Below are 14,012 nucleotides of genomic sequence, written 5' to 3' on the forward strand. Positions count from 1 at the left end.
ACAAAATTTAATAAATAGAATGATGGTTTAGTTAACCATTCTAAATCAATAAGTAAGATATAGGGAGAAAAATGAGCATGATAGCTACTGCTACCACCCCGTTTCAAAGGGGACACTCCTATATTCCATCCATCCATCCACGTCAGGTCGGCGCACGAAATGCGTGCTTGAACCCTTGACTGCGCACGTGATGTGGGCTCCTTGCGTTGTTCTTTGGTTCAAATTCTGCCTGACGTTGTATGATGAGTCGGCGAAAAAGTAATTGTTTTGTACCTCGTTACAAAAGCGGGTACAAATCATACCAGCAAGAGTTGTTCATTGTGCCGAAATTATTTTAAAGCGCAACGCTGCCGTTTGCGCGCTCCTTTGAAAAAAAAAAAACTCACTGTAACGTCAGCTTTGGTAAGTTATTTACTGCGCAACTGCGAATGGTAATTGATAGAAGGATCGTGGGCGGTCGCTCTGAATGCGCGTTACGGACCATTTTTCTGATCGTGCCAACTGCAATACATGTGTCAAAAACCGTTTCAAGAAAAATAGTCATAAGGTGAGGCGGTGGCCATATCGCGCGAGCACGGCTGTAAGAGCGGCGACGTATAACGATCAAGGGGTTGCGGCCGCTGCCTTATTTGAGGAGTCTGATACCTTGCTTTGGCCAGTTCTGAGCATAGACTTGCTTTTAATCACATGCATGCATCCATGGACTTTTCTGTCACGTCATAAAGCTTCATGAGATCAGTGGAATGTCGCCAAACGTAGCGTGCACTGTGCGCCTAATCGCGGAACTGGATCTCCTGGGCGCCGGTTTAGGAACGTGTTGTTCGCTATGTAACAGCTCGACACGTCAAATATGTTTCAGAGGGTCGAATTAAACTATTGAAAACCCTGGCGACGGTCTTGCCTTCTGAGGTAGTTAATATAATATATATGCACATGTGTTCAGGGGCACACGTTTTGAAGTGTTCACAGGATAGCATCGAACATGAACGCAAAATGAGCGCAGCTATAGAATTTAATTTAAGCATAGCCTGCAAGCATCTCGATTCCCGGGGTTTTCCTAATTAATTTATGATAGCGCTGAAAAACTGAAACAAAATTTATAAAACAAATGGCAGTAAATTTGACATTTATTCAATGCTTGAGTGCATGCTAATCAAATTGTGTTCTACAGCAGAGGTGTTTTTTTCTTTGCTCACAGAAGAAAAACAACCAAAATAAAAGGCCCAAGCAAAATCAGCAGCAAAGCAACAAATTATTTCCGAAAACAATTTACAACTATACCTAAGTTGTAGTTCCTAAGCTGCTCATCTAGTTACTCGGAAAAGAACAAAAACTCACTGTAAAAATAATCTGCCGCGGTTTAGCTTGGCAAAGCATGGATATACATGCAATATTTACAGCCCATGTTTAGAAAAGTATTGCTTCCTATAGCTTTGTTCTACCGCGCCTTGCTACGTTTAACTAAGTATGCCTATATGGTTCCTTGGGTTTTCCGTAGGATTAAGGAGGCCTAATTAACGTCTTTAGTACCACTGTGTCACAGCAGGTGAAGCCAACGACCTTCAATGCACACCTTGAAGGACTGGCAGCTTAGCACGTGAAAAAAAAAAAAAAGAAAACCTAATTCCTGGATTCAGCAGTGGTCTAGCGCTAGCGCTATGGCTAGCAAAGCTAACTTTTCTCCTAAGCCCGTGTCCGCAACTTACTGGCGGCAAGTGTTTCTTAGAGTAATTGATCGAAGTAGTTTTCAAAGCCACCAGCGGTAAATCCCGCTCAGAATGCGTGTTCTAATTCTTCTGCTCAAAAAAAGACTATTGTAAAGAATTATAAATTTACACCGGCATGACTTAGATATTTGGCTAATAAATAAGAATGCTGTGTAAAAGCAGAAAGCGTGTATCGGATCTTGAAGGGGTTCTCAACCACGGCCGATTAACCACGCGGCTGCAGACGACACGCTATGACACGCAGTGAGTGGACGTCAGCGCCCCTTGGATCTCTCTCTCCAGAGCATCGAGGAAGGGCATCAGAGTCGGCAGCGCGGTCCGCACACTTCCCTATTCCAGCCACTGTACCGCAGCTCCAGGAGCAGGCCTCGGAACGAGTACCAGTCAAAGTTATACTGTCTCCCCCTACCCCCCCCCCCCCCACCCCCCAACAAAAACTGGTTTTAAAGACAGAGCATTCGGGAGTCATGAGCGCGGACAAAATCTGTGCGTCCGCGGAGGGTTTCACACCGTCATTTTCAAAAAATCTATTGATAATTAGTAAGAGTGGGTTGATGAGGTGGAATGTCAAAATATTTTGTGTGTACAAAATTTAGTTGATTTCGAGCAATTAATTTTAGAGCTACAAAATCCACTTCGGCGTAACAAAAGCCAAGGATTTAAGTATATAGTGGATACGTCACAGCAGCACGGAAGTCGAAATTGCACAAAATACGACAAAATTGCGCACAACAACGCGCCAAAACGTTGAAAAGCCTAAATTTTATTCCTCATCGTTGCGTTACAACACGGAAACCAGTCAGTAAACATTAAAGGAGGAACAAAGTAGTATCAAAATGTGTTGCTGGGCGAGCTGATGACCGATCATGGTAGAAGAAGATAGTTCAAGCGACGGGACAAGGAAGTAGACACAACACAAGCGCTGACTAACAACTTCCTGCGCATCTGTCACTCAGTGTATTTATGCGCTCAGGTTTTGAGTGCATCCAGTTGTTAGCGCTCGTGTTGTGTCTACTTCCTTGTCCCCTCTCTTAGTTATTTCCGTAGTAATAGAGAAGTAGAACAAAAACACCAAAAAATAGAGGAAAAGCAACCAAAAGGAGAAAGGTGGAAATAGGAAAAAAGAAAAGAGAAAGAAGCGGAAAAGAGAAAAAAATTGGGACAGTGAGTGAAGGAGTGATAAATGAGGGCAATGAGTCGCATGAAAGGCTTGCATCTAACAGGACTTACGAGAGAACTAAGTGCCTTCAGAAACAGTCTTTTTTTCGGGGCTGGGTTCTGCTCACCGAAAATAGAGCTACGCGGAATCCTTGCTATCCGCACACCATTTTTTGAGAACCACTGGACTGGAGCAAGTATATTGTTCTGCACCACTATTTATTACTCACAGCATCAGTAGGGTATGGGATAAAGAATGAATAAATGATTAAATCGATGCAAAAGGTTGGCTGATTTTATGAGGTCCGGGAATGTCTCTGCATCCGCACGATATATGATGGTTGGTTGGTTTGTGGGGTTTAACGTCCCAAAGCAACTCAGGCTATGAGAGACGCCGTAGTGGAGGACTCCGGAAATTTCGACCACCTGGGGTTCTTTAACGTGCACTGACATCGCACAGCACACGGACGCCTTGCTTTTCGCCTCCACCGAAAAGCGGCCGCCGAGGCCGGGATTCGATCCCGCGTCCTTGGGAACAGTAGTCGAGCGTCGTAACCACTGCGCCACCCCGGCGGGGTGCAGGCAGGATTGCTTGCTGAAATCCTGCCTCATATATCGCTTGAACGCTTGGATGACTTGGTGAGATTGGCAGATCAGCAACCTGTTAACTCCGCGCCATTGCTGGCAATACTTGATCTCTTTGTTATGACCGTAGTAAAGGAGCATAGTATTTGCTATTGTTCAGCATCAGCAAAATAGATCTATATTCTAGGTCAATGTAATTCTTCAAAACGATGTCAAAGCTGTGTCTTTCTGGTATGGTGTAGACTTTCATGGACTCCGGAACGAGTACCTGCATTAGTGAAAACTACACTCCTCATACAGCTAAGCTGAGGATGTCAAGTTCCTAGATACAACACTGTTAAATTTGATTCCGTATAAACCTACAGTGAGAGGTCTGTCCAATCCGCGCGGTGGTACTGAAAATGGGTTATACAAAACTATCTGAAGAACAACCCTATTAGAAATAATTAATCTGGGCGCTGATTCCTATACATAAGTACTATACTATAAGAAATTTTGCAACGAAAATTTGACGCTATAATAATTAGATTAGAGAGGTGTATACGCCGCCTTCCCTGTCTTCTTCATTCGTATATTAAAAGGGCTACGTGCAGAACAGCTAAGAAAAATGTTATAAAACGTACCCTTCTTCTCCAGCCTTTTTGGTGCCATAAGTGTCTCAAAGAAACGGCTATTAGGCTAGTCGAGAAGAAACTGCAGAATTCCCTGAGCAAATAATTCAGGGAGTTCCCTGAAATTCCTGGTGATATAGGTCCTCGGTAATCTTTACATTTTTTTGTGGTCTGCTGCCAGAGGCAATGCACACTTAAAGCCGAACATTAAACACGTAAGCATGTAAGTTTTGCAGATGTTATTTTCCCTGCTGAATTCTCAGCTAAAACGTAACTAAATTACCAGACATAGACAATATTTGGCATCGAGAGGGCAAAACGTGAAAAATGCTCTCACCTAAAAATGCGCCCTCTGAATTAGCCTTTTCATAGTGCTTTTAGGATTATGAAGAAAGTTACAACAGGTTAACCAAATACATTGATAGCATTTTCATCTTTGACAATGTTCTGTAAGATATGGTTTTAATACTTTTCATTAAAACAATATACAAAAAGGGGTAACAAATGGCAAACAAACATACCTAACAACATTTGAAAGTGAGAAACTATATTACAAACATTTATAACCAACTCTGAAGCTATAGAATACATGAGGAACTATTAATGCCCAAATCCTTTAAATATAGTGTTGATAACGATTTAGAATGTTGTAATTTTGAATCTCATGATTAAAAGATGATTTACTGTGGTTAATATTGAATTGCTCAAATGTTAAAAACTTTTAGGAAGACGCTTATCGACGTCCGGGAACGCTAAGTGTTTCTCAAACGAAAAGCACCAAATTTTGTTTCCAACTTTGCCTTCTTTTACTTCCGACAATAATAACAATACATAGCTAATACATCTTAATCATAACGTTTCGCCTATCGGTGCCGAGTAAAGAACAAAGGCCAGGTTAGGGCCAGAGCCCTTGAGTTACGCTCACCTGGGTGCTCTTACGGCTAACCTTCCCCCACAGAGTCAGTAGCTTTATGTGGTAATCCAACATTTTTATGACTCAGGCATAGCTTTACTTGTCTTGATATTCATTCCGCAACCCTTTCCGACAATTGTACGCCTTGTCCACAAACATTGTCCTCTATCCATAGATGCTTCTTACTTTTGATCTATACAAGAAAGTTAATTTTCTCGCATTCTTCCACTGCACCACTAAGCCCAGTTGCGGTGCATTGACGTTAGTTATCGGTTTAGGCACACTGCCTGCTTATATTTTGCTGAACACTCTTCGTGAGCTGTGACGTTGATGCCCTTAACGGAGTACGAAAAGTAGAGTTTATATATGCTCTCGTTTTGACATGTACCATAGTCAATATGAGAGCATCGGCCAATTGAGCTCAGCCTTCTGCGTATTATGCTGGCTGTATCAGTATCGTGGCGCGGATTCCTGTCACTATATACTTTCTGGTACCATTTTAGACCACTCGCTCTGCACTGCTTGATTTTATGGCTTTTAATGCCGTGTAATGCTTTGCATGAATGACATAGCAGAGCAAATTTTATAAGCAAAATGTCATCAGGGGAGAAAGATGTTTAGCTTGATTACATACCTAGTTCGTCAAAGCGTAGGCATCTGCCGGTCCTACATAGACCGGCCATTGCTTCTGTCATGTTATTGCCGGAATTCACCTGCGGTGAGAATTTCCCAAATTTTTTATGTCCCTTTTGTTATCGCGTAGGTATTAAAGTGAACGCTTTTCTTTCAAGCAACCTACATTTATTTGAAGTAAAAGCAGTGAACTCCAAGTGAAATCACTTTAGTCCTAGAGACAATGAAGTGACTAGATTCGCCAGGGAGGCAAATGGCAAGTTTCAATCTTGTTAACGGCTTCATTCTTTGTTCTCAATTGCTAATAGTTAGTGCAAAAAATTTTACTCGGTACCTTGTAAATATTTCAATGATGTGGAAATTCTTGCCGAAAGCAAAAGCAGTGAGCGTAATAATATAGGTACAAGCCAATTGCTCTGGTCTGTGGAACTTAGATTTCGCAATGTGACGGAATCTCAGTATCAATGCCTGCCTTAGCCTTCATGTGTCCATATCTGGTCGGAACCTAAGGTGTGGTATGTAGACCTATGTAGAAATCCTGTACCTAGTGAAGCAAGCTCCTACACATACCACATTTTCCTCAGGGAGTGGTAATTCCAAGAAGAAATATTTAAAAATGTTTGCCCTATTATGCCAATAGGAGGTCAAACATCGGGGATGGCGCTCACTGGGTAAGTTATTCTGTACTGATAAAGGTAATATGTTCTTTAGTGGGATCCAGAAATGATTACATTTTGGCTGCGCATGCAAGGCGTTTTTAAAGGATGGCTACTATATGTGTATATACGCGTTTGTTCTTGATTGTGTTGAAAAGTATTTCAGTAAAACAACGCGTTGAAACATTGAGTAATAGAAGACATTTCATAAAACAATAAGAGAAAAGAACGAAAGGAGTAGTGCACTGCAGTTGAGAGCTTTGTTGACCAGGCACTTCTTTCGCGTTCCGCAGGAATTCCTTTGAACAATCGCTGCATCGACTTGCAACTTCCACAGTGCAGATCGCCGTATCAGCATCGACAGAAGCGAGCTCGTGCTAACTGTCAAATACTTTGCACCGTCAACTCCTCCTGGGGCTGATCGTGTGCGACCCTTTTTTACTTAGCGACGTGCGACGTATTCGATAACTACAGCTACAAAAGAAGCCTCTGCTTCTTCGTATTCAGTCTGCGTGATGGACCACGCACTGCAACGACGTTGACCAGGCAACTGTTCGTTATGCAGGTTGATTGTTAAGGAACGTACAGCAGCGTTCGTTGAGACAACCTATGCATTGTGGGTCTACTGTGCCCACACCAGTGTACCAGTCTCGCCTATGAGTTTTACGGGCATGTAAGCTACTTTTTTGCGGAGATAGCAAAAAATCATGAACCGACGCAAAGGGAATCGTATGAAAAATTCCTTGAAGGCCAATAAGTTATCCTTGCTGATTTTATAGAAATCAAAGTACAACTATGCAGCGTGAACATTGTGTTTGGCGGCTTGCAAAGTAAAGTCAGAGATATACATTGTAAACTACCTCAGTTCTTTTGGAACAGCTTTACGTTGGGCAGGTAGAAACAACGCCGTGGAAAATGACAGTGAAATCTTAGAGCAGGTGATTACTTTTCAAGAAATGGAACTATCCACTTTGAGGACAATAGCAGGTATTCCAATTTGATTATCCGTACACTTAAGGATACAGATAACGAAACGAGTGCTACCTCGAAATAAAACGTAGTGAATGAGGCATGTAACGTCAGTCTGGGCTTGAAGTACGAGTCTATTAGCAGAATACATACATTTGGAAAAACAAAAAGTGACCTGTAATCACATAGCTTGAAGGTTACACATAAAAGATGGCAATGTTTACAAAATACTATAAAATTTAAGGGTTTAACATCTACGCCGAGAATGGCCATTCTCCTGCAGCTTTGAAAGTAGGTTAACTTCGCTGGAAGAGTTGTGAAGAAAAAAGACCTTTTAAAATGAAAGCTACAATGGCTCATAATGTATTTAAAATTTAAAAAATACAATTTATTAAGATGAAAGTTAAAAAAAGGCGTGTGCAAGTTTTGCACGAAACAACTCGAAGTATGGACACACTTATCGGCTCTTCTAACACACAGGATTGACGTTCGACTGAATGGCGTCTAAGCAACTCAGACTGCCAATGCCCGCAGTATAAAAAATAAACCTCATGCGTTTCATAGGCAATCACGCAAGCATACGATCCTCATATTATAGTACTAACAGAGACTTTGCTCAACTCGAAATTAGGTGATGATTCTTCTCCTTCTGTTTATATTATTTGCTGTTACGACATGCACCAGAGCTGGTGGTGTAGCCGTCCTGACTGAAAATTATGTTTGCCTTTGTGTTGGAAGATATCCCTGACAATGAATCCTTACCCACAATGAGAAAATCCTGTGGATACAGCATAACTATTTATGCTATTTACAGCACACCGGATGCCCATTTCGATTATTTGAATTAACTTCGCGATGAAGTGGTCAGGATGCTGGAAATGTGCGCCACCAAAACATTAGCCTTGCCTTCATATTATGCTTCGTTGTAATTTGCTGCGGGTGGTACATGAGCCAACACGTGCTTATGGAACTGCAGTTCCATTCTCGATTTTCATCTGATTAGTTGGATTTTTCAGAATGTCCTTGTGCACAGGGAAAACTCAGGTCACCGCGTGGTGACCATTACCCTTCTATTTGTGCAGATCACGAAGGCCTACCTTTCAAATATTTCTGGCGAGGATCGTGCTGAGAGTGTTTATATTATACATTACATGAAAAACTATAATGTTTATTTATATCACCAGTGACTGTTCTCTTTCGAATATCTTAAAAGGTACGTGTCACTACTCCATAGAAAATTTTATGGCCATCAGATAAAACAGTGCACGATCACTCACCCTGCATGACAGGGGACGGGATTCACCTGAAATGCTAAGTAGAAATGTTGAAAAAAAAAAGCATGCCTATAAAAAAATAAATGAAAGCAGCTAGGATACGCTTAAACAGAAGCTGAATGCAGGAAAAGTTTGCTATTGTAATACATCACTGCCTTTTTTTATTACAAATGGCCAACAAGTTGCATTAGCAGATGAATGACGAAACGAAACCAATTTCGCAATTAACAGTTGGTAGCATACCGAGAACTTATGACAAAGACAAAGCCCCCCACTTTAAGGCATAATTTAGTGCCCTTTTGTGTCATATGCTATTACTCGATTTTCCGAAAGGCATGCATTTCAAGTTTTATTTTTCATCTCGGCATTGTCACTGTGCTGGTGCTTCTGAAAAAAAAAAAAAAAACTTCGTGTGACCTAGGCGAAAACGCAAACATTGTTCTTAAACGATATTTTTGTCAAGTTGCGAGATTTCATTTAAAAAATGTTCTTTTTCGCTTTCGTCGTGACAAATTCTGAATGACAGGATGGTGGCCCGAGCTGCTTCAGTGTTCTAAAAGTGCGATGGAAAAGTTCCACAAGATTATCGCCCTGCTTCTTTATTGTCAAAATGCTGCAGAACCCTGTAGCACAATGTGACAGACTGCATCAAAGAATATTTGGCAGAAACCAATGTGCTTACTGGGTTCAGCATGGCTTCGGAAAAGGTTTTTCTACTCTAGCTCAACTGGCACCTGTAATTCATGACATTGCGCTATACATTGACAGTGTTTCTCAAATTTATGAAATACCTATAGATTTCACCAAAGTGTTTGTTAAGGTTTCCGCATAACAAAAGCAGTAGTGAATCTTAAAATGATAGGCATACCAGATATTTGTGTTGTCTGGACTATAGCTTATATTACTAAATGAAGTATACCACAGCTCGACCACTCTGCTAGTAAAGTCAGGGGTGCCCCAATGTGGTGTTGTAAGACGCTTGCTATTCCTAATGTTCATTAAGGGCATTTTGAGTATTGTAAGTCTATGTGTGATTTAAACATGTTGAAGGAATGCACTAATTGGGGGGGGGGGGGGCAGTTAAATGGCGGCAAAGCAGTATGTCTCCACATTATTTGCCAAAACACATCATATTCTCTTTTCTTACAAACTAGGTACTTCACCGCTGTGCGAAGGTGACAGCTATAGCAACTAACTTCTGCTTTGATATGGAACTTGCATATTAATACAAACTGCTTTTCTATTTAGCCCTAACTCTGTTTCCATAGACTGAACCTAAAAAATTCGTCTCCTGTAAAATTACTCTACTTATTTGTAAGACCGAAACAATAATATTAATGCATAACAATGGATCCTCACATTAAAGCAAATATTAACCGCCTTTAAAAAACACATAGAAAATCAGTTAGGTTTATGTTATCTAGGCTTTATCCATCCACTGAAAAAAAAAATAGTGAAAAATGATATTCACACCTTGAATCCCGTAAAAATCAGCTGAGGCTTGAATTAGTTTTTTCCCGATTAGTAACCAGCTTCAATTAACTACTCCACTTATACCCGTATATGAGATGGAGTAAAACGCTTAAGTAGAGACCATCATCCTGACTCACCGACACCCTAATATGCTCGAACTGACACCTTCAGGTTTTTTTTTCTACGAAAAAAGATCAGATTTGAACAAACTTCAGGGGTGACTATGCAGTGTGGCAAAAATTTCATAATATTACGTCATAGCATAGCAATCTGTGTTTCAAGCCCTAGCGGAAGAGCGCGGCGCACGCAACCCTCTGAACGCCTTCCTCTGTATTCCCACGTTGGTTGGCGGTGCTGCTGTATGGGATCCGTGGGTGGAATGAATGCGCACCTTTCTTGGTGCTACTCTCCTCTACCACTATAGCAGGTACAAGCGTTCTTTGGAACTGCACACCGGACTCATGAATTTCCCGCTGCCTTGATTTTTTGGTCTGCGTCGGCGCTGCCACTTTTGGGGACAGTCATCAAACTTGCTTCGACACGAGGCATTGCTCTTCATTCAAGCAGCAGCGGTGGAGGTCGGCACAATAACCCTCTGATGGTTGGTTTGTACGGTTTAACGTCCCAAAGCGACTTAGGCTATGAGAGACGCTTTAGTGGAGGACTCCGGAAATTTCGACCACCAGGGGTTCTTTAACGTGCACTGACATCGCACAGCACACGGGCGCCTTGCTTTTCGCCTCCATCGAAAAGCGGCCGCCGAGGCCGGGATTTGATCTCGCGTCCTTGGGAACAGTAGTCGAGCACCGTAACTACTGCGCCACCCCGACGGGGCGACCCTCTGAACGCCTTCTTCTGTATTCTCAGGTCGTTCTACCTAATTATGGCGTCGCTTGCTATTGGGCGCTCTACCGAAGTGCCGGATGATAGGTAGCGCACATTTAAAAAGTTCTTCCCGGCCGACCGAGAACTTGATTTGATAGATTGAGAACAGCTCAGAATGAGTCGCTTTTCCGTTTGTTGGGCAGTTCTGCAGAATAATGAGTTCGCGTAGACACGTTGTGAATTGACTTCGTGTTTCATGTGGGGACATGCTCTAGAGTCTAAGAGGCTCAGTTAAAGCGCTATCGATGCAAAATTCCGGAATTGTGGCACATTTAAGCCTGCAAATGGCGAGAGCACGACCGCCGCTCATGAGCAGAGCACAGACGCTGATCTGATAACAAAGCTGGTCGATATAGATAAAAAAGTGACTTTGGAGTTTGGAGTTAAAGTTTATTTCTTTCTTTTACAAGAAAGGGGAAGCCAAGGCAAAAGGCGACAAGCCTGACTTGGGCTTGGTTCCCAAAACAGATAACAACAGACAACAACGCACACACCTCTAGTGTATATAAAATAAAAGAAGCATTATGCAACACTTACTTACGATATGTAAAAGATATGAATACATGCAGTATTCATTGGATATACAAATCAACAGATCACGCTGTCACTAACATAAAAATGTACACTAAATGAAAAAATATTTACACAAAAAAGATTACATATGAGAAAAATACAGTTACTACCACCATTGAAATTATAGGGGATAGTCATTTAAATGTTGTTTTACGTTCTTTTTAAATACCCTAGGTGCCAATGAAAATTTCACATTTCATGTGTTGTTGATTAGGGATAGCACCTGAAAAGTTAATTTCTGTTTGCCATAGTTGCTTCTAGAACTACCGGTCACAGTAAATGACATTGAAAAGTCCGTCGAGATGCTTGCAGATCAATTTCATACTATCTGACAAAACAATGGATAGATCTATTGCAAGTTCAAATGGGCAGCCAAACCCGCGCTTCTATAAAAGGCTGCACGGCGTCCCCCAAAATAAAGAAGAAGAATCGCTTTCCAAGTGGATAAGTCACTTGAGGTTACTTCTATAAATAATGAGCATATCCCTGCGCTGCACCGACTACCAGCAAAGACTGGAAACACTCTTGGCATCATCATAAGGTTTTCGCGCCAGGAAGCTAGGGGCATCATTTTGCGAGGAAACACAGTCTCAAGGATACTCAAATCAACCAGTGTATCTGCGCAAACATGACTGCGCGAACGAGAGAGCTGTTTTCCGTTGTTAAAGAGTGGTGTCCACAGTTTGGATATCAGTTTGTCTGGCATGTAATTGGAAAGGTACTGATACACAAGGAAGCCGGCAGCAATGCCGTTGTAATCAAGTGTACAGATGAGTTTCGGTCTGTGTAACATCCTTATCTCATGTATTGATTTATGGTTATTATGGCTCATTTCGGTTGTTTAAATAAAATTGGTTTACCTCACTGAGAATAAAGAAGGGTTTAAGGTTTTTGCACAATAACGTGTAGTCTGTCAAGAGCAAATTATCTCAACATGACAGGTTTTTAGTGAGTAGCACTACTAGCCGTAATCACGGATTTCGCCAACGTCTCTCTCTCTTGAGTAGTTTTCTCCGAGCAGGCACCAAGAGCAGACGTGTTTGTCGACAGCTCCGGTGTTCCTCGATCCAACCTCGCCGGCCTGCACGTGGCCCCAGTTTTTCCCAAAAAAATGTCTGGCTAACCTCGTGCCTCATTGGCTGTGTCTTCCGCCCAGCGGGCAACGCCGGCTCCGAGGCCGCGTCCCGTGGACACCTCTGCGTGGAGCAGCAGTGACGTCGCCCCGACGCCTTGAATTTGCGTTCCAGTGGCCGAGGTAGGGACAAACCTTTCTGCCAAGGCGTGGCTAGGAATTAAGAAAGCAACATCCACACCGTTCCGAACGTCAGCCAGGCAGCTTCAACAACATATGGATGATCCGGATCAGCATCCTGCTGCTATGGACACCCGGGGAAACAACAAAGTATCTGACGCAGATAGCAAAGACGCCAGACGCGTCGGCAATGACTGGTTCACTGCCCAAACCAAGCGCCAACGGCGAGCAGAGGCACCTGCTGCGGAGACAACAACAGTCTCAAGCCACCAAAGAAATGTAAAACGTTGAACAGCCACAGCAAAGCCGACAAAAACAAATGCCACCACCCCTCCTAATCGATGAAATTGTGATAAGTCCCCGAGACGGAATAAACTTAGAAAATTGGATAACGCATCAATTCGCCCAAGCCATCGGTGCTGCAGCGCAGCTTCCGGCAGAAAGCCGGCGTGAACGAATGATCCTAGAAAGACCAAAACAAAATCTGGCAGTCGTCAGCACTCCAAGAGAAGAGCTTACTCACCGACTACGCGGCATCAGCTCGCTAGACCTCGGTAACAAACAGTATGAAGGGAACAGAGTAGGCAAAATTTAAAACAAAAACATTTTTTGGGGGGGAAATCAAAACCCCTATTCTCTCCTTTACTAAGCCCAGCCCTTCATTTACCAGCAGGCGAAATATTTACTCCGAAATCGGCATTTTTCGAAACCAAGGCGGCGAGGAGCATCGCCCATTTTTGACACCGGCTTGAGACCTTTGCCTCTTCTAATCCGAAAAAAAAAATATTTTGCAGCGGCTATTTTGATCACAATTAGCAGGATGGTTGTCACTGATTTTAAAGCAGTGAAAAGCTAGCTAGCACATTTTTTAGCCAAACAAATGATGAGACGCAGCTAGAATACTCGCGACTCACGGAATTTTGTTCGCGCTTCGGCGTGTTTTATGGGCAACTGACGTTTTCTTTATTTGAATCTGGATATTTAGAGCTTTTTCAATGAAGAAGACAAAGAAGCAGTTTAGAAGACTGCGCTTCCATAGGAAGAGGTATGAATCATTCGGTTATGACACCAAATCTCCGCAACACAATCGAGCCGTCGTGACCACGCACGTCTGCATCGAAGCTTACGCTCGGTGAAACGCATAGAGACCGTAATGGAAAAAAGCTTGTGACCGTAGCTATGGCCTGATTGACAATTACCTTCCCTCGTTTGCCGTCGCCGAAAACTGTTAGTGTAAAGCATACGGTCAGTATTTCCAGCTGGTTGAAAGGTACTGCACGACAAGGAGTTGCTGGAACGTTCG

At 42.5% G+C, this 14,012-nt stretch overlaps 1 protein-coding gene across 7 annotated transcripts in view; it reads right to left on the reverse strand.

Moving 5' to 3' along the window:
* The window catches only part of LOC146174899 (uncharacterized), a 266,551-nt gene that overhangs the window by 38,904 nt on the left and 213,635 nt on the right, over positions 1 to 14,012 (reverse strand). For all 7 annotated transcript variants that reach the window (XR_014702011.1, XM_084584108.1, XM_084584110.1 and 4 more), the window contains one exon: positions 5,629 to 5,707. Coding sequence is in view for 6 of the 7 variants with exons in the window: in XM_084584108.1 (XP_084440234.1) it covers positions 5,629 to 5,707 (79 nt within the window). In the remaining variant the exon portion in view is untranslated. The remainder of the gene's footprint in view (positions 1 to 5,628; positions 5,708 to 14,012) is intronic.

The sequence above is a fragment of the Amblyomma maculatum genome, chromosome 11 (genome assembly GCF_055883805.1).
Source record: "Amblyomma maculatum isolate TAMU_Amacu chromosome 11, ASM5588380v1, whole genome shotgun sequence".
In the NCBI taxonomy this organism is placed as follows: Eukaryota; Metazoa; Arthropoda; class Arachnida; order Ixodida; family Ixodidae; genus Amblyomma; species Amblyomma maculatum.